Genomic DNA, 27,051 nt, shown 5'->3' with positions numbered 1-27,051 from the left:
GAAATTGGCTCCGTAATTATTATGTTCATTTTGCAGATGAGGAAATGCAGGGACTAAGAGGGTGGATACCTTTTCTCCACCCTCAAGTGCTCAGTCAATAAATGTTGGAGCCAGGATTTAAACCCGGGCAGTGTGACTACGGGGATCCTTGTACATCCAGCCCAGTGCTTAACTTATTTTTTCCCACTGGTGATTCTCAGTGAGAAAACTTTACTTAAATTCTCCCTAATGAGAGAAATTAAATATTAAAAAATAAGATATTGTCAGGTAGGTTTAAATTTGAAGGGATTTTTTTTTTTTAATCTCCCAAGATCCAAGTTTTACCCTCTTGGGGAAAACGTCATTCACGTTGGCAATGTATGTTCTAGACCTTTCACTATGTGTTTACATTAATGTACCATATGTTTATCCCTAAATACATATGGTTCTACAGTTTAAATGTCTTCCTGAATTAGTCTGCATTTTACTTTCTTTTTCCGTCAGCTATCTTAGGGAAATAGAGTTGTATTGAGATATGTATTTTTAACTGCTGCATGGTACTTAAATCTCAACATGCCTGAATTTATTGTCATTCCACTATTGTATATTCAGAATGTTTTGTACTTCTTGGCCTTCAACTAACGCTTCAATGAATATCTTTATACATGTCTCCTTGGACTCATGTACAAGTGTTTTTCTAATGCAGTTACCAAGATGAGAAGAGGGTATGTGCAAAGGGATATCATTTGAATAGATACTGTCAAATTGCCCTCCAGAGAGACTGAACCAATTTACCTTCCCACAGAGGATTTAGAAGAGTACATATTTTCCCAAGTGTTTATATTAAATACAACCTCTTTCTACCTTGGGCAATGTTAAACATTTTCATTAAATGAGTCATTGAGAAATATTTCTCTTACTCACCAGCTGATAGTAGTTTGTGTGAGAGGAAAGAGATGTGTGGATAAGAGGCTCCCACTGGAGATTTGGACAAATGGTGACACCAAGACTGAGGTGTTAAAATCCTTGCCCAGGGGCGCCTGGGTGGCGCAGTCGGTTAAGCGTCCGACTTCAGCCAGGTCACGATCTCGCGGTCCGTGAGTTCGAGCCCCGCGTCGGGCTCTGGGCTGATGGCTCGGAGCCTGGAGCCTGTTTCCAATTCTGTGTCTCCCTCTCTCTCTGCCCCTCCCCTGTTCATGCTCTGTCTCTCTCTGTCCCCCCCAAAAAAATAAATAAAAAAACGTTGGAAAAAAAAAAAAATTTTAACAAAAAAAATCCTTGCCCAGAAAAGCTGTGCTAGGGCCTAACTAAGAAGGGCTATAGCCTAGAGGCAGCTGCAGCAGACTCTGACATGGTGACCCTAGTCAGTGGGCACTAAATCTCGTTACCCATTCACAAAGTCTCTGCAGCACCAAAAAACCTATCGAGGGGAATGGAAACCAAATAGCCAAGGTCAATGAAAATGCTGAAAACACAAGATCCATTTACCAGAAAGAGAAACACACATGGTGATGGTAACACTAAGCTTTCTGGAAAATACCAAACACTTTAAAATGGTAAATAAAGGAGGACTTTATCCATATCATAAAATTCCAAGGTCTTTTTTTAAATTTTTTAAAAGAGACAAAAAGCATTTATAGTAAATGAAGTAAAAATGTTCCCTTTTCCCTACCCCTTCCTCCTTCCACCCTCCTCCAAATACCCCTACTTGAAATGCATACAGAATTTAGTAGCCTGAAAAATGATGCAGGAGAAAAGAAGGGTGAAAAAATATTCTGCATCAAGATTTAAAGTTCAATCAATACAGCTTTTTTTCAAAGGTATAGTTTTTTTCTTTAACCATGGCTTAAAAATGATTGTCATGAATGAGATGGGGGGGTTACACTCTAAAAGGAGGGGGAGAAGGTGAAGGAAGTGCAGATGGAAAACTATAATTGTTGAGTACCTACTATAAGTTCTGTATATATCCTATCGTTTAATCCATACAACCATCCTGCGAAGTATGGTGACGTGAGAAGAAATTGAAGCAGAGTGAGGTTACCATGTCTAAGGCTATCCAACAATCAGGATGTGAATTCAGGCCTACCGATTCCAAAGGCTCTTTTCCCCGACTGTACCACACTGTCTGCTAAAACTGAAAGAATCTGGTTAATACGTTAATAGATCAGACTGTAAAATAATCTGAAGAACATATTCTTGCCATGCAACTGTTCTTCTTCGCTGGACAGAGAAAGTAACCCATGACTACTGTTCAGAAGTTTCTGGACTTACATCTTCCTTTCAAAGTTCCTAGAACAGGTAAAGGCAAAATAATTACAGGAAGAAGACCTAGAGACCACATTCAGAAAACTTGGTGTAAGATTAGCTCTGTCCTGAGATATTCATTAAAACCCTACAAAAAGCCAAGAGAGGGAGAGCAGCAGGATTTACAACTGACCATCTTGACTGGGAGTTTGATGCCTATAGGAATAGCCAGACATTCTAACCACTGAAAACCCAGATTCGTACCAACAGAGGCTGGCTTGCTATAATCACTTGCTTACTGTCCCAGCTGCTTCTTGAACTAAAGAGAACCTCCTTCATAAAAGCACTATTAGCCAAATGCCCACCAAATGACAATTAGAAGGTTACACACCATCCCTAGAGTGAAACGTACCTTCGGAAACTCAGTTTAAATATTTGACAAAATTAAGATTAATAAGCCCAAACTTATACCAGGTTGAATCACTTACCTGGGGCTGTGAATTTGCGGGGGTGGAAGTAAAGGTGGTCACCATGGCAGCTCTGTAGTTGTGGGCAGTGACCAGGCCCCAGCACAGTGGCACCAGACACAGGAGTCAAGTTATGTTAGCTGCTGATCAGATCACGGTCATGCTAGGAGAAACTGTGTACCTGGAAAAAGAGAGGAAAACCCACATTTAGCCTGAAAGGACAAGCACTTCCTTCCTGGCCAGAGGAAGCAAAAATCCCCCGTTGCATATGCCAACTACTGGCTTAATGAAAAGAAGAATCCAGTTTTGGGGGGGAGGGGGGCGCCTGGGTGGCTCAGTCAGTCAAGCATCCGACTTTGGCTCAGGTCATGATCTCGCAGTTCATGAGTTCAAAACCCGTGTCGGGCTCCCTGCTGACAGCTCAGAGCCTAGAGCCTGCTTCGGATTCGGTGTCTCCCTCTCCCTCTCTGCTGCTCCCCCACCCCTACTCGCACTCTCTCTCTGTCAAAAAAGAAAAAAACATTAAGAAAAACACTAAAAGAAAAGAATCCGGTAGACAGCATCTAACATCTCAGAGCCAGCACTTCTGTACCATTCATCCAAATCATGTTACACTGATGCATAGTCAGAAGTCTGAATCCAGGTCTCCTTGCTGGCTACGTGTTTCGGGGAGGCAGTTTCAAGCGATAAAGCTGGGGGTAGTGGGCCAAGGGGAGAGCCCATTCTTCATTCAACAATAAGCAGGTGACCCACAATTGATAACTGACAGTTTAAACAGAAAGGGCAAAGAGAATAATACCATCAAGTGTCTCAAAGATCACCCAGTCCAAGCATACCCGCTTGCAGATGAAAAAACTGAGGTGTGGAGAAGAAAAGAAACTAGTCATACATTTCATTCATGACAGAACCAGGACTAGAGGCACAATCAAGTGCCAGTCTAGTATGGAACATAAGACAATTGAGTACGTTCCATGTTTATGTTTCCTCAGGAAACGTAGTCACCACTAAGATTTTTTTAAAAAGGCAAGACATCCTAATGTTATAGGAGTCAGTTACGAGAATGAATCGAGTACTCCAAAGGGTCGTGAGGGTGGGAGGAGGTGGGAGGGCTTCGTTAGTCAGTCTCGCACAGGAGTGGGAGAAAAGTGCACCTCTACAGTCTTTGTGACATCCTCGGAGAGAGGACGCTAGATATGCACAAAATATATACATGCCTACTGTTATTAATATGTTCATTAAGAAAACTCAAAAAGATGCTGAGTTCTCTGCAGGAAAGCATGGCCCAATTTCTGTCACAAGACTGATGTGACTGTTTCCACACTGCAATTCAGTCCAGAGGGAAATTTTTTTAAGAATTTAAGACAACTGTGGGGCACCTGGGTGGCTCAGTCAGTTGAGCATCCGACTTCAGCTCAGGTCATGATCTCATGGCTCATGAGTTTGAGCCCTGCATCAGGCTCTGGGCTGACAACCTGGAGCCTGCTTTGGATTCTGTGTCTCCCTCTCTTTCTCTGCCCCTTTCCCACTCGCTCGCTCTCTCTCTCAAAAATAAAAACATTAAAAAAAATTTAGAAAAAGAATTTAAGACAATTCTTCCATTTGAAGAAAATTTCTCATTTTTAGGTTTCATAGCACCTAACAATATCCTTTCTTTTATTGACAACATATTTATTGAACATCTACCATGAACCAGGAGCATAAAGAATAAAACTGAGCCTGCCCTGACCTCAGGATGCTTTTGTCTGGAAATGTACTTTCTAGTTTCACTAGCATGCAAGACGATACCTGAACACTTTTAACTCCTGGAAAATGATACTTTTCATTACAGTAAAAGTAAAGATTTAAGTCTTGAGCTGCATACTTAATCCAAGTCTTCTGAACCCCAAACCCTCTGGCACTGCTCTGTATTAGCTGATGATGCTGGGTAAGTCACAAAACCTCACAACTGCTTCCTAATAAATAATCTAGGTTTGGCAGCAACTTCTATGAACTTTAAATTCTGATTTTTATCCTGACTGCACATTATCCTTCATACTATAGTTTCAATTGTTTTAAGCTTTTGTTTAGAACTGCGGCCCCTTCCTATTTTCTTCCCTCTGTTAGAGAGACTATAGTTCTTAACAAGTAAAGCTGTCAAACTACTTTGGTATAACATTCAACACAAAATTCCTTAGGTGCCCTGAGATAACACTGATGTTCTTAGTCGTAGCTTTGGGCTGGGGGCGGGGGGGCGTTGTTTACCATACTGTGAATTTAAATGAGCAGCCTGGGAGAAAGGTATACGTACGTGGGAGTGCCTTTCTGCTCGAGTGCCAAGCCTACACTGAGGAAATTACGGGACCCCTATGGTGCGCTGTTTTGTCCTCGTATCATTTTATCTTTATCACCCCTATCTTTTTATATTTCTTTTATCCTTTTCATGTATTTCTAATTCACGTTGCCTTGCCCTATCATATTTTGTGTGGACAGATGAATGTATCAAGAGCATGATAACCAAAACGCCGAAAAGAAGCAGGCAAGTGAGATTCTATTCTTAAAGACTCATGCTATGTGCTCAGGCCTTATCATTTCTGCCAAGCTAAGTCGTTAAGCAATACCCCCTTAAAATATTTTCAATATTCAGAGTACAGAGAATTGCCTGAAAGGTGAATAGTGGGCAGCTAGCCTGTAGTGCAGAAAAGGATATAGAAGTACATATGATGAATATGCCAGATGGCGTCCCTGCTAAAAACCAAAGTGGGAGGGGCATCTGGGTGGCTCAGTGGGTTGAGCATCTGACTTTGGCTCAGGTCATGATCTCACAGTTTGTGAGTTCAAGCCTTGCATCGGGCTTGCTGCTGTCAGCCTGTCAGCGCAGAGCCCACTTCAGATCCTCTGTCCCCCTCTCTCTCTGCCCCACCCTGCTCACATGCACACGCGCTCTCTCTCCCGCTCAAAAAAATAAAATAAATAAAACATTAAAAAAAAGCAAAGGAGGAAAGGTAGAAGACTGGGTTTTAATGAAAGCCAAAGAGAGGCTGAGCACTGAAGAACTCGTTTCACATACAGTTTGAGACAGACACTGTTAACTCATTTCATGGACAGAAACCCTGGGGCTTTGAAAGGCTGTGCAGCATGCACACACCCAAAGCCTCACAGCCCAGAAATAAGGGAGCTGACACCTGAACCAGGCCCCGCGCCAGGCCATGCTCTTTCTGCAGACTAGCCCCCTGCGTGAACACAAAGTAAGGAGAGAAAGGGCTTAGAGTTTTCTTAAGCAAAAGTTTCAGACAGTCCTGAAGACAGCAGCATGGAAGTCAGAGGTCCTACAGGGTAACTAATTTCCCCAAACTCTGAAACAGAGAATCCTGCACCACCCGCTCTCCTCTGTAGAAAACTGTAATGATGTGTTCCTAGTTCTGATGTACATTACATGTACATTACATGTCCTTGAGCTGTCTAATAGATAGCCCAGACTGGTAGCTTCACCTATTCAAGAAGAAAGAAAGAAAATAAAGCAGAAAATTAACTGCCTTCTCCTAAAGCATTTCAGACCTGTCTAGTTGGGAGGCTTTTGTCGAACCTATTCTCACATGATAGGAGCCCTTTATGAAATGGCATATGGTGACTTAACTCTAAAAAAACAAGGGCTAAGCAATACTACCTCAAATGATATCAATCAGCTGTCTCATGGGAGTGAAGTCCTAAAATGACATTTATAAGACTTACCTCCCAGCTTATTTACCAAACTGCACAAATCATGGGGAGGAGCTAGACAAGATGACAAGACATTCAGTCCCTAAGCGAGTAAGCCAGCTCACTTAGACATGTTGGTCCCCTGCTTTCCCAGAGCCTCACAATGGCAACCACAGCACTACAGAAATTCATCTCTCTCCAAACTCTCCCAAGCATTTGGATGCCTGTCCTGTAGTTCTTCCAATCTGCCATCAACCCAGCTCTCTGCTTCCTTTGCTTGAGCTGGAAGACTGTGCTCCAGCCACAGAGTGATGGGGGTTGGCCCCATTGAACCCAGCTACCCGTGGGTCATTACTGTTGCCCCTCCTCTCCTCTTCATTCTCTGTCCTAGGCATCTCTTCTGGTCTGTGCCATTCTTCACAAAACCACAAACCACCTCTCATGTTCCTCACTTGCACAAGATCAGCTGTCACTTACTTATTTACTGGTCCATTCATCTATTCCCCTGTAGTCATTGGGTATGAATTACCTCATTATCCCTCCCTACAATTCAAAACAGATGTACAAAACACAATCCACAAATAAGAGAGCTACATCGGCTCATTCCTCCTGCACCAGATTATTAGAGAAATAACCAATAACCAACAAAAATAGGAACTATCCTGAAATCAGCCCTAGAAGCCACAGATGGAACAACTGGCTTACATTTTCAGAAAAATAGACTAGAAAGAATCAATATGGGAAGCTGACGGATGGACAAAGCTACAACATCCCCTTCATGCAAAACTACACTGAATGGACAGAAAATAAGCAAAAGAGACCCTAACAGACTCATAATGACGCTCCTAGTTCAGAGGAATGAGAGTTGGATGGAACGAAGCCAGGAAGCACTGGAGTACATTTAAATTACACTCACTCCTTAAAAGGGGTTCCTGGCTTCAGCTGAACAAGTTATCTCTGGCTGTATTTACTTCTGATTTACATGTGGCCATGAGGACTGCCCCCAGAAAACATGTCAGGGGGAAACCTCTACCAGCTGGCTTCTGACATGGCCAACGTTGCTAAGTGACAATGACCTTATTACTAACTGCTGAGTGCCACACCAAATACCTAAAAGAAAGTCTGGTTCTGAGGCGAACTCCCCTTTGTTTACTTCTGTAGCCGATGCTGGCTCCCTCGGCCTCAAAGGAAGATGAATTTCTAATTGGCAAATCAATCTACTATAAATCTAACCATTTTCCTCCATCTGGACTTGAGTCAAACAGTGACTCATTTCAGTCTCTTGAAAGAACACAGGGCAATACCCGATACTGCATATGTCTAGACCTCCCTCTCTACGGATAAGCAACAGAGAAAAATCCAAACCCACCAGGCAAATGAAAAATATTATGCCTCAAGAGAAGGGAAGATTCTAGGATAGAGCAAATATTTACTTAATAATAAGTGTACTACATTAAAAAAAACTTTAAAAATTATGTGATCAGAATGAGCCTGCATTAACCAAAAAAAAAAAAAGAAAAAAGAAAAAATTCTGAATTATGAACTTAAATGAAGGCAGTCAATAAATCAGAAAACAGAATAAAAATAAAGCAAAAAATAGTTTTTGTGAAGCAGAAAATGAAGCTGGGGCAGTGGGGGCAGGGCGGCTTACAGGGGTAAAGATTTCAAAGTTGTCATCCCCAAAACATAACAGATGAACAAAAAGTACTAAAGGGGGAAAGAAGTCATCAATGCTAAAACCAGGAAAGAACAAATTTATCCTCAAAGTTTTAGAAAAGTGTTACACATAAATAGAAGCTTTTAGATGAAGTAGGAAATTTTTTCAGGCTTGAAATTTGTGGTATCCTTCTGCAGAGAGCTCTACAGTCTGGCAGAAACCAAGGAGAAAAAAACTCTGAACCTCAAACCTGGAGGAACAAGAAGATGTGATATAGGGAGGTCAGAGCTATAGCTTGTCTTAGTATTTATTCCCCCTACCAAAGCTAACCACCATCTGAAGCCAGGCTTGTATCACCTAAGGACTAAGACTCTGCTCTCGAATCTGAGCAAATGAAAACATTTAGCAGTAGTAACATCAGAAAGATGACATTGCACCCACTGAAACAAAAGCAGGATACTTAGAAACTGTTAATTCAAAATGCAGTATTAGAAGGATTGGAATATCAAGTTAAGAAACTTGCCCAAAATGTAGAGCAAAAAACAAAGGAAAAGAGAACAGTAAGAAGGAAAATGGTAGAGGAGCAGCCCAGGAGATCCAAAGGCTAAATCGAAAGCAATTCCAGAATGAAAGAATAAAGGAAACAGGGTGGGGAGGGGTGGGGGAGGGGAGGGTCACATACCTGGAAACATTACCTAAAGTAGAAAGTCTTAAGTTTGTTGACTGTTAGGGTCTACTGAGTGCCTGCCTATCTGCCCACCTGATTTTAATATGCCCACATGAAGCACACCATCATGGAAACTTTTTAAACAGTAGGGATAGAAAAAAAATCCTGTGACCAATCAGAAATTGGGGGGGGGGGGGTGAGGGGGAGGGTTGGTGAGGGAGGCTCATAAACAAAGAATTAGGGATCAGAAAGTCTTTGGACTTCTCAACAGCAACCAGGAAGCTAGAAGACAATGAGGCAAGTGATTTACAACCTCCAATTCTATTGGAGGATGTTCTTTGGCAAAACAGGGAGGAAAATGAGAAAAAGAAAAGCATGTAATACAGGAATAGGAGTGTAAAACAAAAGAAATTTCTGGCATAAATGGATGACAGGTAATAGGACTCAAAAAGCAGCCTTGATGGAATAACTGTCCACCTGGATCTATTGAGAGGAGACTTCTAGAACTGACAGAGTTTAGGATTGAATGAGTACACAGAATGCTAAGCACACAGAAGACTAAGTAAATATAAAAAGAATGATTAAAACTTTTTTCCTCTTGTAAGAATTTGCAGAAGAGGAAAAAGGACTCTTTTTCTAAAATTCTAGATGGCTCGACTATTAACATTAACAAGGTCATGATGGCATTAACACAGAGTAGTGGCCTAATCAAAATCACGACCTAACTATATTAGGATGGAGAGGTATAGATGGGAATATGTGTAAGGCACATCTTCCACATGGGATATATAGAAGTATTTAAAACTAATATGTCAAAAAGTAGAAGTAAAAAATCTCAGAGGTGCAATGCAAATACTGAACAAAGTAACTAAAACAATTAAAAATGCTAGCTATGGCAAGGGTACAATGGTAGGGAGAAAGGAGTTCCTTTTCTTGAGCAAGCCTCATACAGCTGCTTGACACTTTACATCACAAACATGTAAAACTTTAGGGGCACCTGGGTGGCTCGGTCAGTTAAGGGTCCAACTCTTGATTTCGGCTCAGGTCATGATCTCACAGTCATGGGATCAAGCCCCGCGTCAGGCTCTACACTGACAGCACAGAGCCTGCTTGGGATTCTCTCTCTCCCTCTTTCTCTCTCTGCCCCTGCCCCACTTATTCTCTGTGTTTCTCAAAATAAATAAACATTAAAAAAAAAAAAACGCAACCATGTGTAACTTTAAAAAATAAAAGCAAAAAAAATAAGAAGAAAAATAATATCACCGCTGACACTGTAAGTTTAAAACTACAGCAGGCAGAAATGCCACTACAGAAAATCAAGTTGACGCCATGGAAGATGAGCTTGAGAAAAATCACACGCACTTATAATAATAGAATTTACTAGACTCCTTAGATGTTATGTCTAGGGAGCACTGAAAGTAGAGATTCAATTTAAGGATAACTGGTATATCTGAGAAGGACAAATGGCACAACAGTGATTTCACAATAAAAGCAAACTTTTCTTAAAAGATGTTAAATTCGTAGACTTAAAGAGCTCACCACAAAAAAACAGATGAGACGGACTAAATCAAAATGTAAAACTTCTGTGCAAAGGACACAAACAAAAAGTAACAATACAGGGACGCCTGGGTGGCTCAGTTGGTTAAGCTTCTGACTTTGGCCCAGGTCATGATCTCACGGTTTGTGAGTTCGAGCCCCGCGTTGGGCTCTGTGCTAACATCACAGAGCCTGCTTCAGATCTGCTGTCTCCTTCGCTCTCTGCCCCTCCCCCACTCTCTCAAAAATAAACATTAAAAAAAAAAAAGTAAAAATACAATCCACGGAATGGGAGAAAATATTGCAAATCCTAAATCTAAAAGGGAGTTAATATCCAGAATACATAAAGAACTCCTACAACTCAACAAAAAAAAATCCAACAACCCAATTAAAACATGAATAAAAAACTTGAACATTTCTCCATATACAAATGGCCAAAAGACACAGGCCAATACAGTCAACATCTGAATAATGAGGGAAAGCAAATCAAAACTACAAGATACTACCTCACATCCGTTAGAATGACTGCTACCAAAACAGCAGAAAATAAGTATTAGCAGGGATGTGAAGAAATTGGAGCTTTTATTTTACCGCTGATGATACTGTATGTGCTACTGGTAAAATGGCTCAGCTCAGGATGGTGGTTCCTCAAAAAGTTAAACATGGAATTCTCATATGACCCAGCAATTCCACTTCTGGATATATAACCAAAAGTTGAAGGCGTCCAGGAAGCTCAGTCAGTTGAGTGTCCGACTCCAGCTCAGGTCATGATCATGCAGTTTGTGAGTTCAAGCCCCCCATCGGGCTTGCTGCTGTTAGTGCAGAGCCCTCTTCAGATCCTCTGTCCCTCTCTCTCTGCCCCTTCCCCACTTGTGCTCTCTCAAAAATCAATAAAACATTAAAAAAAAAAAAAGGAATCAGGGCACCTGGGTGGCTCAGTCGGTTAAGTGTCCAACTTTAGCATAGGTCATGATCTCGTGGTCCGTGAGTTCAAGCCCCGCATCAGGCTCTGTGCTGACAGCTCAGAGTCTGGAGCCTGCTTTGGATTCTGTGTGTGTGTGTCTCTCTCTGCCTCTTTCCTGCTCATGCACTGTCTCTCTCTTTCTCAAAAATAAATATTTAAAAAATCAGGGCACCTGGGTGGCTCAGTCGGTTGGGCATCCAACTTTGGCTCAGGTCATGATCTCGCAGTCCGTGAGTTTGAGCCCCACGTTGGGCTCTGTGCTAACAGCTCAGAGCCTGAAGCCTGTTTCGGATTCTGTGTCTCCCTCTATCTCTGCCCCTCCCCTGCTCATGCTTTGTCTCTCTCTGCCTCAAAAGTAAATAAAAACATTAAAAAATTTTTTTAAAAAATTAAAAAAAAAAGAATTGAAAACAGGGTCTTAAAGAGATACTGGTTCACCCATGTTCATAGCAACATTATTCACAATAGCCAAAAAGTGGAAGCAACTCAAGGATCCATCAACAAGTGAATGGATGAACAGTGTGGTATAGAAGTACCATGGAATAGTATTCAGCCTTAAAAAAGAAGAAAATTCTGGCACATATTACAACATGGATAAACCTTGAGGGCATTATGCTAAGTGAAATAAGCCAGTAACAAAAAGACAAGTACTTTGTGGTTCCACTTATATGAGACACCTAGAGTAGTCAAATTCATAGAGGGAAGGGTGGTTACCAGGGTCTAGGAGAGGAGGGAATGGGACTTGTTTAACGGGTACTGAGTTTCACTTTTGCAAGATGAAAAGAGTTCTGGAGATCTGTCAACAATGTGAATATACTTAAACACTACCTAAACTTGAAAATGGTTAAGATAGTAAATTTTATGTTATATATATAGGTGACCACAATTAAAAAGGGAGGGGGGGGGAAGAGCTCACCATATTCCAGGAAAAATATGAAGTGCGTTACCTACAATCAAAACACAAGTTTGTTAAGTTAGTAGACTGCAAGAGTTAAAAGAATTCCCATTAAAAAAAAAAATCCAATTGATGAAAAAGAATCAAATCACAGAGGGAAACAAATGGACTGGACGTAGCCACCCATTGGTGGCTCACCTTCTCTTGTGACCCACCCTGGCCACAAGAGAAGACAAGATGGTAGCAACTTTCATGATTTTGTCAGAAATATAGGATGACTCAAAAAGCATGCGTTCACCCAAACCGTCATTTACTTGCAACAGCAAGAACAAGGCATTCTTATTCAATATAATCAGGATCTATTTCACCCTGAAAAATCCACTTGATGACATAATGCAACTAATCATGTGAAACATCAAAATAATGTGCTCAGGAGAGTCAGCATAAGCGGTGTCCGTGTCAACACAGAATACTTGTGACCATAACAGGACCAAAAAAAAAAAAAATGGAGTTATTAAAACTATTAAAAGAAAAGCTACATAATTGAAATGTATATAAACTGGAATGAATATAAACTGAAATGCATATAAACCATAATAAAAAAACTCCAGAAAATCACAAGAAAAAGGAAAACGTTCTTCACCTTTTGAGAGTCAATCAATACTGTCTTATTTCTAAAGTCAATAAAAGGAGAATTTCAGCCTCAAAAAGCCTATAAAGGGTGCCTATGGGGCCATGCTATGTGTTTTATCTGAACTTTCTATCCTTACCACTGCTTCCCATAAAACCAGTGAGGCAAATGGTCCAGCTGGGACGAAGAAAGCTGTGATCACTCTCAGTCCATCTGCTTCGCATGCAGAGTTAGAACAAAGAAATCAGAAAAGCACTTGAGAAACCAAATCATTTCCTCATGTTTTGTTTTAAAATACCATCTCTACCTGTGGCAGCAGAAACTCTCCTCTCCTCTTCAAAGTATCAGGCCCAAGATCTTGCTTCAATATATTCACTGAAGACAATATATTTCGTGTTCTGAAGTCTTTTCCTACATATAGGATCAGTTTTTCCATTTGCTTGTCCAGCTTTTCAATCAGACCTTTCATTCTACATTTGGCCTAAAAGTCTATCATTCTTTCCATATGGCACTCAGCTGACGCATTCCAAGGAAGGAATACATGCTGCCTGCAGGAGGAGAAACAAAAGCATCACAATCGCCCTATTTTACATGGATCTTATCAGTTCAGAGTCCAGTATTCTACAGATTGAAGAGACTGGCCCAAAATTATTTAAAAAAAAACACACCGTGCTGATTTCAAATGCTATATAGTGGCATACAGTTTTCACTTGTGAACAGTGTTCTTGACTGGGAGGGACGCTATCCTGAAACGTGTCAAAAGAACCAGGAATTGTCAGAACACAATTGGCAGAAAAATCTCAGAATCGTTGTCACTACTAAGGCGAGAGATGTGTTGGCCATACTCTGTATATAGTCTCAAACTCAAGCTAGTTTGTGTCCCATTCTTGGAAAATGGGGGAAGGGGGATAGTTTAGTAATAGTGGATCAGGAATGGGCTAGAATTACAGACTTCAGAGTTAGAGAAAAATGGTAAGTGAGTGTGTTCAATCACGAGAGAGCAGGGAGAAAAGAGATGGAAATGAAGGAAGAAAAGTCAACTAAAAAGACTAAGAAAATCCTCTTGAGAGGTAGGACAAATTTCTCTTTGGATAAGGGACAGACTTATTGCTACCCTGTTTCTTTCCACAGCCCGACGCCCACAATGTCTAAGCTCTTGGTCTTGCTATCTCACACCAGGACCCTCAGTCATTTGTATAGAACATCCACACTAGTGCAAAGACTAATGGGATTTAGGATCTGCATCCAAGGGAGGAAATACCCTGAAGCATAGCACAGATAAATTTTACTGAGGAATGTTTCAGGAGAGAGCCTCTGCGCCAAGCTGGAGTATTCACAGTATGTAAGTTTCAAGACAAGGAGAATTACAACCTCTATAACCAAGCCTCGGGCCAAGCTGGACTCCACCAAATACAGCCAATGGAGGAGACAGAAGATATTTTCTTCTAAGAGCAAGTGCATGTTTCTAAAATCAGAATTCCCAAATGGCTTAGAAGGAATGGGAGCATACATATTCATATTAGTAGAGGTGAGGGGAAGGGAAAAAGGGAAGAAAAGAGAGTAAATTGGAGAGGGGGCAAAGTATCCAAATAGCTGGCCAGAATATACAAGTCTATGGCTATGATAAGAAAAGTGATCCCGCCCAGAATAACAGTTTGTAACAGCAAAAGTTACTGTCAATGGGGGCATCTAGGAATTTATACCGTGTAAAGAACTAAGGGTAAAGATTTTGCTACAAGGATACTTAATGGACCATCATATACAAATGGCAAATTTCAGAAACAATCTATCACAATGTTTTTTTTTTCAACGTTTATTTATTTTTTGGGGGACAGAGAGAGACAGAGCATGAACGGGGGAGGGGCAGAGAGAGAGGGAGACACAGAATCAGAAACAGGCTCCAGGCTCCGAGCCATCAGCCCAGAGCCTGACGCGGGGCTCGAACTCACGGACCGCGAGATCGTGACCTGGCTGAAGTCGGACGCTTAACCGACTGCGCCACCCAGGCGCCCCAGAAACAATCTAAACACTCAGTACTACAATACTTGCCAATCGAGTTATGAAAACAATGTTTACATACGATTTAATTTTATATGATAAAAATGTATACAATTTTTATACCATAAAAATTAAATTGTATTGAAATTATATATCTATATATCCCCCCATTTTGAAAAGCATACAAAGATAATACATATATATTTATTAAGCCCTGAGGTGGTACTGATCACTCAGAATATCCTGTTTTGCCAGAAAATAAGACAGCACTCAAAGAATTATGGGCACATGTTAAAAGAACAAGGAAATTTGCTTGAAGGGTACCCTCCCCACCCAAAATAAAAATTTTAAGCTTCAAAATAAATGACAATAACAGATTTATAACCCTTTAAAGGTTAAATTTATAACCTTTTAAATAAAATAGAAATCCATGAGTTCATTTTAATATAAATAAACTAATAGAGGTTTGGCAACAAATGAGATATTGACATAGACCCAAATACTTTCCCACAAGATTCTCATTAATTACAAAGGAAAATCCGTAACTTTGTAGTGGAGAAGTCTGGAAGACACCACCTTAATCAAGTCATCAAAGTGAACATCACGGGAAATTGAAATAAATTGACATGTGCCACCTGAAAGGACCCAATAAGAAGAACAGAGCATCACTTCTGTGACACTCCTGTCAAAGTTTCAAAATCTGAACCTGATGAGAAGGATACACGGGTTCAACCCAACCCGAGCGACATGCTACAAAATAACTTTCCTATAACCTCTAAAAGATCAGGTCACAAAAGGGGGAAAAACACCAAGAAACTGTTCCATGTTAAAGGACACGAAAAAGAGACATGAGAAACTAATACAACCCAAGATTCAGGATTGGATCCTTTGCTTTAAAGGATCTTATTGAGACAACCTGGGGAAAATTCGGAGCGATCTGAAAATTAGCTGACATATAATGACAATGATGATGTTCGTTTCCTAATTTTGATGGTGGTTTTGTGACTACGTGAAGAACATCTTTGTATGCAGGGAAATATAAAGTATTTGAGGTGTTAAGGCATCATGTCAGCAATTCACTCTTAACTGACTCAGTGAGATAAAAGTTCCCTTCGTACTTCTGTACTCTATTTGCAACTTTTCTGTAAGTCTGAAAGGGGGGTGGGGGGGGGAGCAGGAGCAGCAGAAGCCCCACCATAGAAAAGAAAATGTGTCTAATTGGAAGGAAGTGTTCCTGTGTCACCGTTTAACATACAAATAGACATGCCCGAGAAGAAATTGAATTTTTCAAAATTTAATCTGGTCAGGAGTCATTGTTACAAATTACATGACTACCCCAGACACACATGCGCCTGATTTTAGAGAAGACAGGAAAAGACGTCTCAGACAAATGGCTGAGTAGAAGAGGCACGTTGCCAAAAGTCAAATAGGTCTTTTGAAAAAGGAGAAGTCTGGACCACAGCAAACAGTGCAGGCAGCATCATACGACCAAGGTTTGCTTTATTTTCAAAGCGCAAGATGTTATAGTATCAAAGAGATACATTTACATGCAACACAAAACAAAGAAACAGGCAGATATCCCAGCAATGTGGCCTTAAGACGTCTTCTGTGTCCAGGATGTAGGGAAAATGTGACAAGGGACCACGTTCTTTGAAGATGGTGGATTATGAAATTTCTTCTGCCTACCAGCAAGAATAATCGCTTCCAGATGCTGTTTGGCCCACAACGTGCTATTCAAAAATACGAACGTGTTATTTATTTTCGAATTTCCAAGAGCCAAATAAGAAACCTAGTTTCCTTCACTAATTTCTAATTAAACTGGAGGTAAGTTACCTTTGGGGAAAAGGAAAAAAAAAAAAAAAAAAACCTGTACGTCCTAAGTCTAGACTTAGACATACTGCCCAAAGTTTTGAGGAGGGGAAAAAAATAAAGGCCGTTGAATACAATACTAGTTATCTACTTTGCCATGGGAAAAATGAGGCGCTTAATTTAATTTCCTTTCCTGCTCTCCACATACACCACTTTCCCTCAGCGAAGTCCCTCCTGGCAATATCTCTTTAAAGCAGACTTCTTTAGAACAGTAAGTATAGAGGGAAACCTCGAGAACACTGCTATTGTGCTACAGCGTGAATTATTCCCAGCTGGGCTGAGGATATGTAAATACCTTCCTTTCCTGAGAATTCACGAAGGTGTTTCTGCCAACTTGAGAGGTCAGTGAGGAAACGCTGGCCTCGTTCATTAATACAATTTTATGAGTAACATTTCAAATATTATCATCTCTGTTGAAGAAATCAGGAATGTGAAGCAAAGGGAATTAAATGGTCCTGCTCAGTTCACAATGATTTAGTAACTATGAAAACAAACAAACAAAAAAGGGCCCCTCCCTAACTTACATGAATGGTAGTCTAACTCTTGTCCTTTTATGAAAGGGTTTTAAATGTGACAGTGGATATCTTTAAAAAATTATTTGTGAAGCTGTTTATCACGAAAGCAGCAGAAAATGGAAAGGAAAAGAAGCCTTTTTCATAAACTGCAACGAGATAATAAAACCACAAAGTAGCCGCAAAACCCCAATGCCTGAGATATGACCTAAAAACCAGCTGGAGACCTAAAAACAGCTGTGAGATACCACTTGAAAGACTTCTGACCATCTAACCATCAGTCTGAAAAATGCTGTCCTACTTGTCCAGAAACATCACAGGGGGAAATCCAAATATGTAAAGAATGGAGAGTGTCATTCAGAAAAAGTCTCATTAATGTAGAAAGGTATTGTATGGCTAAGCCAAAGAGAAGAGAAAGCAGCATAAAATTTAAAAGAGAATTCTGGTATAAAAGGAAGCAGAAAAAGAAAAACAGTGTTGCTAAACTGATGTTACCTGAAAAATCTGGGAGAAGGAAAAACAACCAACCAGACTCGGCGGCTGCAGTTTCTACCTGACCAAGAATTTCCTGGGGCTTAAAAAGGAAGGAGTGTGCTGTAGGGCCGGGGTTAGTGTGGTTGCTGTTTTCAGCCAAGTCATGGAGATAAAATAAGCAGGCATATCTATAAATCCTTTGTGTTCCAAGATTTCTTCATTTTACCCTACTGTCGTTCTGGGCTCCCGGAAACTGAGTGTGGTGTGCTCAGTCCACGGCAAAGGAGCGGCTCCAGGGGGAAGAGGAAATGGTCACCTCTCTCAAGAGCCATCCCTGTTTGAGTGGTGGCTGTGGAGGCGACCGGGATGACAAGCAAGGACTCTTCTCCTGCTGGGGCCTGATGGTTTCGCTTTGGAGCCTGATCTCAGATCCATGTTACATGAACTCCTCTCAGCTGGAGTCTGTAGCACCACACTGATTTCTTTTGGCCCCAATCCCGCATTGCAGCTGTTTGTACTTATTTGAGGTATGGTGTATTTTGAAACAAAATGAACCAGATTTCCCCTACTGCCTATGTCAGTGCCTGGTAATGGAAAACATTAACTCTTCTACAACCAGGATACTGACAATTGTAGTACACCCACTATATGCAGGAAAATACAAAGGAGACAGGGACCCAGAGCTGGGAGAGGTTCTCCAGATGAGCTTATTTCAAAGCAAAGGGCAGATATTCCATCACTTACACAGTTTCTGGACCCTATCCATCTCCAAATGAGTTTCATCCAGCTTGCAGAAGGTTCTATAAGAACAGGAGTCATAAGTTTGAATGATTATATGCCAACAAATTGGACAATCTAGAAGAAACAGATGTATTCCTAGAAACATACAACCTACCAAGATGGAATCATAAAGAAATAGAAAATTTGAGCAGACCCAACAGGAGCAAGGAAATAGCAACAGTAATCAAAAACCTCCCTACAAAGAAAAGGCCAGGACTAGATAGTTTTGCTGGTGAATTCTACCAAACACTGAGAAAAGAATGAATGCCAATCCTTCCCAAACACTTCCAAAAAAAACTGTACTCCCAAACTCATCTTACCCAGGCCAACATTACCCAGATACCAAAGCCATGTAAGGACACTACAAAAGCACATAAGCCAATATCCCTGATAAACACAGGTGAAAAAATTCTCAAAATTTTAGCAAACCCAATTCAACAGCACATTAAAAGGATCATACACCATGATCAAGTGGGATTTAACACTGGGATGCAAGGAGGGTTCAATGTCCACAAATCAGTAACATGATACAACCACATTTATAAAGGATAAAAATGATCCTCTCAACAGATGCAGAAAAAGCATTTGACAAAATCTACATCTGTTCATAACAAAAACTCTCAACAAATTGGGAATAGAAGGAACACACCTCAAAATAATAAAGTCCACATATGACAAACCCACAACTAACATTATTATGCTTGACAATGAAAGGTTGAAAGCTTCCTCACTAAGATAAGGAACAAGGCAAGGATAGCCACTCTCACCACTCCTATATATAGTACTGGAAGTTCTAATTAAGCCAATTAGGCAAAAAGACAAAAGGCATCCAAGTCAGAAAGGAAGGAAAGTCGTCTCTATTTGCAGATGATGTAAACTTATACACAGAAAATCTGAATGACTCCACCAAAAATCTGTTAGAATAAATTCAGTAAAGTTGCAGGATATAAAATGAGTAAACAAAAATCGTTTGTCTCTACATATGAACAACCAACTACCTCAAAAAAACAAAGAAAACAAACCCATTTATAATGGCATCAAAAACAACAAAATGCTTAAGAATTATTATTTGACGAAGGCAGCAAATACATGCTGAAAATTAGAAGACTGGTGAAAAAAACTGGAAGACACAAATTAAAGAGATCCTGTGTTTGAGGATAAGGATAAATATTATTAAAATGTCCACACTACCAAAAGCCATCTAACAATTCAATGCATTCTCTATCAATATTACTATAGCATTTTTCATAGCAATAGAAAAAAATTCTAAAATTCATATGGAACCACAAAAGACCCAAATAGCCATAGCAGTCCTGAGAAAGAACAATAAAAAGAGGCACACAATTCCTGATTTCAAACTTTATTACAAGCTGCACTAATCAAAATAATATCCTTTTAACATAAAAACAAACACATAAGCAACTGACACAGAATTAAGGCTTGAGAAATAAGACCACAATTAATGATTAATTATGATCAGTTAATATACAACAAGGAATCTAAGAATACACAGTGGGAGCAAGGATAGTCTTTTCAACTAAGAAATTTGGTGCTAAGAAATTTGGACATCCACATACAAAAATAAGAATAAAACTGTACCCCTGTCTTACACTACTCACAAAAATTAACTCAAAATGAATTAGAGACTTAAATAGAAGACAAAACTGTAAAAGCACTAGACAAAAAAAAAAAAACATAAGGGAAAAGCTCCTTGAAATTGGTCTTGGCAACAAATTTTTGGATATGATACCAAAAGCACAAACAATAAAAGCAAAAATAAACAAGTGGGACTACCTCAAACTAAGAAATCTCTGCACAGCAAAAGAAACAAGCAGCAAAATGAAAAGGCACCTAATAATTGGAAAGGAAAATAATTGGAAAGCATACATCTGATAAGGGAATAATATCTAAAATATATAAGGAACTCATACAACTCAATGACAAAACAAAAAATGTGATTTTAAAAACAGGACTTGAAAAAAAAAAGGACTTGAATAGACATTTTTCCAAAGACACACAAATGGCCAATGAATACCTGAAAACACGCTCAACAGCACTCATCATCAGGGAAATGCAGATCAAAACCACAATGAGATACCACCTCATGCCTACAGAATGGTTACTATCAGAAAGACAAGAGGCAGTGGAGAAAAAGGAACCCTCGTGCACTCTTGGTGGGAATATAAATTGGTACAGTCACTGTGGAAAACAGTATGGAGGTGACTCAATTAAAAATAGAAATACCATCTGATCTAGCAATACCACTTCAGGGCTTATATCTAAAGGAAATAAAATCACTATCTCAGAGAAATATATGCACTGCCATTTTTATGGCAACATTAACAATAGCCAAGACATGGAAACAACCTAACTATCCACGGACAGACGAAAGGCTAAAGGAAATGTGTTTTATATATGTACAATGGCATATTATTCAGCCATAAAAAGGGGAAATCCTGCCTTTGGTGACACTGATAGACCCTGAAGGCATTATACTAAGTGATGTATGTCAGACAGGGAAAGACAAATATTGTATGCCCTCACTTACATGTAAAATCTAAAACAGTGAACTCATAGAAATAGTGAGTTGAATGGGGGTTGCCAGGGCCAGAGAGTGAGGGAAATGGGAGGTGTAGGTCAAAGGCTACTAAATTCCAGCTATAAAATGACTAAGCTCTGGGGATCTGTACAGAGGACTATAACTAACATTCTGTATTATACACTTGAAAGTCATTAAGAGAGTGGATCTTAAATGTTATGACTACCAAAAACAAAACAAAAAAAAAGGTAATTATGTGAGATAATGGTTATGTTAACTAACCTTATTACGGTAATCATTTTTCAACATAAAGTTGCAAATCATTATGTTGTACATCCTAAACTTAGATAACGTTATAGGTTGATAATAGCTCAATAAAGCTGGGGCATCAGGGCACCTGGGTGGCTCAGTCGGTTAAGTGTCCAACTCTTGATTCTGGCTCAGGTCATGATCTCACGGTTGGTGGGATGGAACCCCACGTCGGGCTCTGTGCTGACAATATGGAGCCTGCTTGGGATTCTCTCTCTCTCTCTCTCTCTCTCTCTCTCTCTCTCTCTCTCTCTCTCTCAATAAATAAATAAATTTTAAATATATATTTTTTAAAAAATAAGTCAGAGAAAGACAAATATGATTTCATTCACATGTGGAATTTAGGAAACAAATGAGAAAAAGGGAGAGAGAGACAAATCAGCAAACAGGCTCCTAACTATAGAAAACAAGCTAGTCACCAAAGGGGAGGCAGGTGGGGGAGTAAGTGACCTAGGTGGAGAGGATTAAGAGTACACTTACCACGATGACCACCGAGTTATGCAGAGAATTGCTGAATCACTATATTGTACACCCGAAACTAATACCACAATGTATGTTAACTATACCGGAATTAAAATTTTAAACAATAAAAAATAAATAAAATTGTTTTTAAAAATCCATGGTTCTCAGAGAGCTGAGAATCTTAAGCCCAGAACATACACAAGAATGAACACCTCTCCTCACCCCTAACCAGAGCTTTTTAGTAGACTCCAGTCACCTAAATTTTTAAAGTCCTCTTAAGTAATTCTGAAGTAAATCTCTGATTACAAGCCACTGTCTTAAATCAGAGTTCTATAAAGACATTTGTCTTTATAGACAATGCATTATATTCTGCATGTATACTACTGAGCGATCTTATATGATACAAGGTGAGAGCAGAGGTTCCCAAAGCAGGCTTTGCCACAGAATATAAAAACACTGATTCCTGGGCCCTACCTGAGGCTTACTGAATCAGATTCTGTGTGGATGTGAACCAAGAATCCGTATTTTAACAAGTGCCTAAAGTGAGCCTAGGTTGAAAGCCAGATGTGTTAACTACTGTATTAGACTAGTGGTTCTCAAACTACGTATGCAACATTCAGATTTCATTGGAGGGTTTGTTCAAACACCAGATGGCTGAGCACCAACCTACTGAGTTTCTTATTCAGCAGGTCTGGGATGGGGCAACGATTTGCACTTAGTAACACGTTCTCAAGCGATGCTGGTGGGGCTGCACCAGGGACTCCACTTTGAGAATCACTCACTGAACTGTTTTTTTAATATATTAGTTACCTCAACGGGTCTTTGATACAACTAGAAAGTAGATAACTTAGGACTCCAGTCTCTGGCAAACCAGTGTCTGAAGTATAAGTGTTCAGAGCTATTGATTAAAAAAACAGGCTCATGATACTAGGCATAAGAAGCAAATTTTGTCTTTTCTTTAAAAAACTAAAATAAGTTACACTGTAATCCAAACTGAGGACTACTTACCAGCATTACCTTGATTCCAAAATCAAACAAAGACCCACTAAAAAGGAGAATTACAGGCAAATATCCCTGATGAACATAGATGCAAAAATTCTCAACAAGATATTAGCAAATTCAATCCAACAGTACATGAAAAGAATTATTCACCATGATCAAGTGGGATTTATTCTTGGGCTCCAGTATTTACAAATTTTATTCCTGGGTTTAATATTTACAAATCAGTCAATGTGATACACCACATTAATAAAAGAAAGGATAAGAACCATATGATCCTGTCAATGAGTGCAAAAAAAAGTATTTGACAAAACACAGAATGCATTCTTGATAAAAAAAAAAAAAACGCTCAACAAAGTAAGGATAGATGGAACATCATAAAGGTCATATATGAAAGAACCACAGCTAATATCATCCTTAATGGAGAAAAACTGAGAACCTTTCCCCTATTCATTCCCCAGGAATAAGACAAGGATGTCCACTCTCACCATTACCATTTAACACAGTACTGGAAGTCTTAGCCTCAGCAATCAGACAACAAAAAGAAATAAAAGGTATGCAAACGGGCAAGGAAGAAATCAAACTTCCACTATTTGCGGATGACAAGATATGTAGAATATCTGAAAGACTCCACCAAAAATTGCCAGAATACATGAATTCAGCAAAGTTGCAGAACATAAAAATCAATGTGCAGAAATCTGATGCTTTTCTATACACAAATAACGAAGCAGCAGAAAAAGAAATCAATGAATCACTCCCCAAAACAATAAGATACCTGGGAATAAACCTAACTAAACAGGTAAAAGATCTATACTCTGAAAACTATAGAACACTTATGAAAGAAATTGAAGAGGACACAAAGAAACTGAAAAGCATTCCATCCTTGTGGATTGGAAGAAAAAACACTGTTAAAATATCTATACTATCCAAAGCAATCTACACGTTTAATGTACTCCCTATCAAAATACCACCAACATTTTTCACAAAGGTAGAACAAACAATCCTAAAATAAGTATGGAACTACAAAAGACCCAGTAATAGCCAAATAAATCCTTCAAAAAAAAGCAAAGCTGGAGGCATCACAATTCCAGATTTCAAGCTATATTACAAAGCGGCAGTCATCAAGACAGTATGATACCAGCACAATTACAGACACCTAGATCAATGGAACAGAACAGAAAATCCAGAAATGGATCCACAACTATATAGTGAAATAACCTTCAACAAAGAAGGAAAGAATATCCAATGGAAAAAAGATGGTCTTTTCAACAAATGGTGTTGGGAAAACTGGATGGCAGCATGCAGAAGAATGAAACTGGACCACTTTCTTACATCATACACAAAACTAAACTCAAAATGAATGAAAGACCTCAATGTGAGACAGAAAACCATCAAAATTCTACAGGAGAAGACAGGCAACAACCTCTGACCTCAGCTGCAGCAACTTCTTACTAAGACACGTCACTGAAGGCAAGGGAAGCAAAAGCAAACATGAACTACTGGGACCCCACCATGGTAAAAAGCTTCTGCACTGCAAAGGAAACAATCAGCAAAACTAAAATGCAACTGAAAGAATGGGAGAGGATATCTGCAAATGACATATTGAATAAAGGGTTAGTATCTAAAATCTATAAAGAACTTATCAAACTCTACACCCAAAAGAGAAATAACCCAGTTAAGAAATGGACAGAAGACATGAATAGACACTTTCCAAAGAAGACATCCAGATGGTTAACAGACACATGAAAAGATGCTCAACATCACTCATCATCTGGGAAATACAAATCAAAACCACAATTAGATACCACCTCACACCTGTCAGAATGGCTAAAATTAACAACATAAGAAAGGACAGGTGTTTGTGAGGATATGGAGAAAAGGGAACCCTTTTTCACTGTTGGTGGGAATGCAAACAGGTGTAGTCACTCTGGAGAAAATATGGAGGTTCCTCAAGAAACTAAAAATAGAACTACTCTACGATCCAGCAATTGCACTATTAGGTATTTACACAAAGGATACAAAAATACAGACTTGAAGGGGTACATACACCCCAGTGTTTATAGTAGCATTATCAACAACAGCCAAACTATGGAGAGAGCCCAAATGTTCATCGACTAATGAATGGATAAAGAAGATGTGGTTATATTGGGGCACCTGGGTGGCTCAGTCAGTTAAGCATCTGACTCTTGATTTTGGCTCAGGTCATGATATCACGGTTTGTGGGTCCGAGCCCTGCATCGGGCTCCTCGCTGCCGGTGAGGAGCCTGCTTGGGATTCTGTCTCCCTCTTGCTCTGCCCCTCCCCTTCTCACTCTCTATCTCTCTCTCAAAATAAATAAATAAATAAACATTAAAAAAAAAAAAAGATGTGGTTATATATCTACAATGGAATATTAGCCATCAAAAAGAATGAAATCTTGCCATTTGCAATGTGGAAGGAACTAGAATGTATTATCCTAAGTGAAATAAGTCAATCAGAGAAAGACAAATATATTATTTCATTCATATGTGGGATTTAAGAAACAAAGCAGATGAACACATGGGAAGGGAAGGAAAAACAAGGGAAGAGAGGGGATACAAACCACAAGAGACCCTTAATAATAGAGAACAAACTATGGGTTGTAGGAGGGAGGTGGGTGGGGAATGAACTAGATGGGTGATGTACTAAAGACAGCACTTGTGATGAATCACTGAATTCTACTCCTGAAACCAGTATCACTCTGTATGTGAACTAAAATTTAAATTTAAAAAAGGGGGAAAAAAATGAAGACTACTTTACCTATTCAATTATGAGGACTTCCAGAAATTTTCTTAGGAAGAACCTTTTGAATTATTTCAATAAAGACTAATTGAAACTCCACAGACCACTGATGAAAAGATCTGAGTGCAGGTGTTACCATTTATAAATCCTGAACATTAACAAAACATACTCAGTGAAGCTGCTAAGAACGTGTTATTTTTGAGGACTCAATCCCAGTGTGTGTCCACAAGAATAAGAGAGCTAAAAATGTACACACCACACCATTATATGAATTGACCTGTGGAATAAAGCAATTTAATGCTGTCCATCTGAATGGTGAAAGGTGCATGCCAAAACCAACAGCTTTCACATGGACAAAGTCAACAGCACGCTCTCCTAAAAGGAAAGATCAGCCAACAGGTTTGAGGCTTCTTAAATTCATTTCCTGTTCATGAGCGTGAGACCTTACCATGGCTCCACTGTAAAGAAATATCTGGTTCATACAAAGGTTTTTAAGTTACTGATTATGAATTTTTTTAAAAAGGCAGAGGGATGTGGACACAGATAGGTTTTATATCACTTGGAAATGGAATTTGATCTGTCAAAAGAAAATTCCTATATACTACATGCTTCTCAAGGTGGCTGTTATCCATCCTCTTAAACACTGAAGTCTAAAATCTTTGATATCGGTCAGTTCAACTCAAGAGCCATTTCACTGGGATCAAAAGCTTTGGTTAAATCAATAAATTGTGCAAGTGGTCATAAACTGACTTCTGAATGAAGATGACATCAGCCCAAATTCCTTGATATGTCTCCACCCAATTTCCAGTTAAAATGCACATAAAGACAAGCAAAAATTCAACATGGCTCTGAAACCAAGGATAACAGCCTCCCATTAATAAAAATAAAAAAAAATAATAATAATAACCCTGGGAGTGATATCTATTAAGTACAGTGAAGGTAGAGTAAGTTAAAAGCAGTCAACGTCTGGGGCGCCTGGGTGGCGCAGTCGGTTAAGTGTCCGACTTCAGCCAGGTCACGATCTCGCGGTCCAGGAGTTCGAGCCCCGCATCAGGCTCTGGGCTGATGGCTCAGAGCCTGGAGCCTGTTTCCGTATCTGTGTCTCCCTCTCTCTCTGCCCCTCCCCCATTCATGCTGTGTCTCTCTCTGTCCCAAAAATAAATAAACATTGAAAAAAAAAATTAAAAAAAAAAAAAAAAGCAGTCAACGTCCAGTGAATGCTTTGCTGAAAAAGAACTAGAAGTGAGAAGGTTCAGACATCCTCCACTCTACCTCCTATTCCAGCACAAAGAGTGGGTTCCAAAGAGAACGGGGAACAGCCCTGTACTGTGCAGCTTTTCTTCCTGAAACAACCAGGTAGCAAACCATATTTCCCCTTTCTCCCATCACTTTTGATAATTCTAAGTCTGTGGAAAGAACTTTTTTCGTAAGTCAGCGAGCACAATAAAGAATCTATTGGTAGGTTCATGGCCTCCTGAATGTGAGAGAACCCAAGGCTGTTCTAAAGAGATCTGGGTACAAGAAGAATTCTAACATGAAGAATCTCCTTGTCTATTACTACACGTAGCCAAGTCTCTTAGTATTGATTTATAACTTGGGAAAGAATGGGCCCCACTTTGAGCGGGGAGACTTCT

The 27,051-nt window shown here is 39.6% G+C and overlaps 1 protein-coding gene across 1 annotated transcript in view; it reads right to left on the bottom strand.

The window, feature by feature from the left end:
• LPAR1 (lysophosphatidic acid receptor 1) overlaps window positions 1-27,051 on the bottom strand; it is a 134,288-nt gene that overhangs the window by 77,667 nt on the left and 29,570 nt on the right. Inside the window, exons 2-4 of the mRNA XM_047831236.1 lie at window positions 13,023-13,263; window positions 12,106-12,136; window positions 2,712-2,871 (exon numbers count right to left, since the gene is read on the bottom strand). Of these exons, the coding sequence (XP_047687192.1) occupies window positions 2,712-2,756 (45 nt within the window). The 5' untranslated portion in view covers window positions 2,757-2,871; window positions 12,106-12,136; window positions 13,023-13,263. The remainder of the gene's footprint in view (window positions 1-2,711; window positions 2,872-12,105; window positions 12,137-13,022; window positions 13,264-27,051) is intronic.

The sequence above is a fragment of the Prionailurus viverrinus genome, chromosome D4 (genome assembly GCF_022837055.1).
Source record: "Prionailurus viverrinus isolate Anna chromosome D4, UM_Priviv_1.0, whole genome shotgun sequence".
Lineage (NCBI taxonomy): Eukaryota > Metazoa > Chordata > Mammalia > Carnivora > Felidae > Prionailurus > Prionailurus viverrinus.
This window is presented reverse-complemented; position numbering and strand designations above follow the sequence as displayed.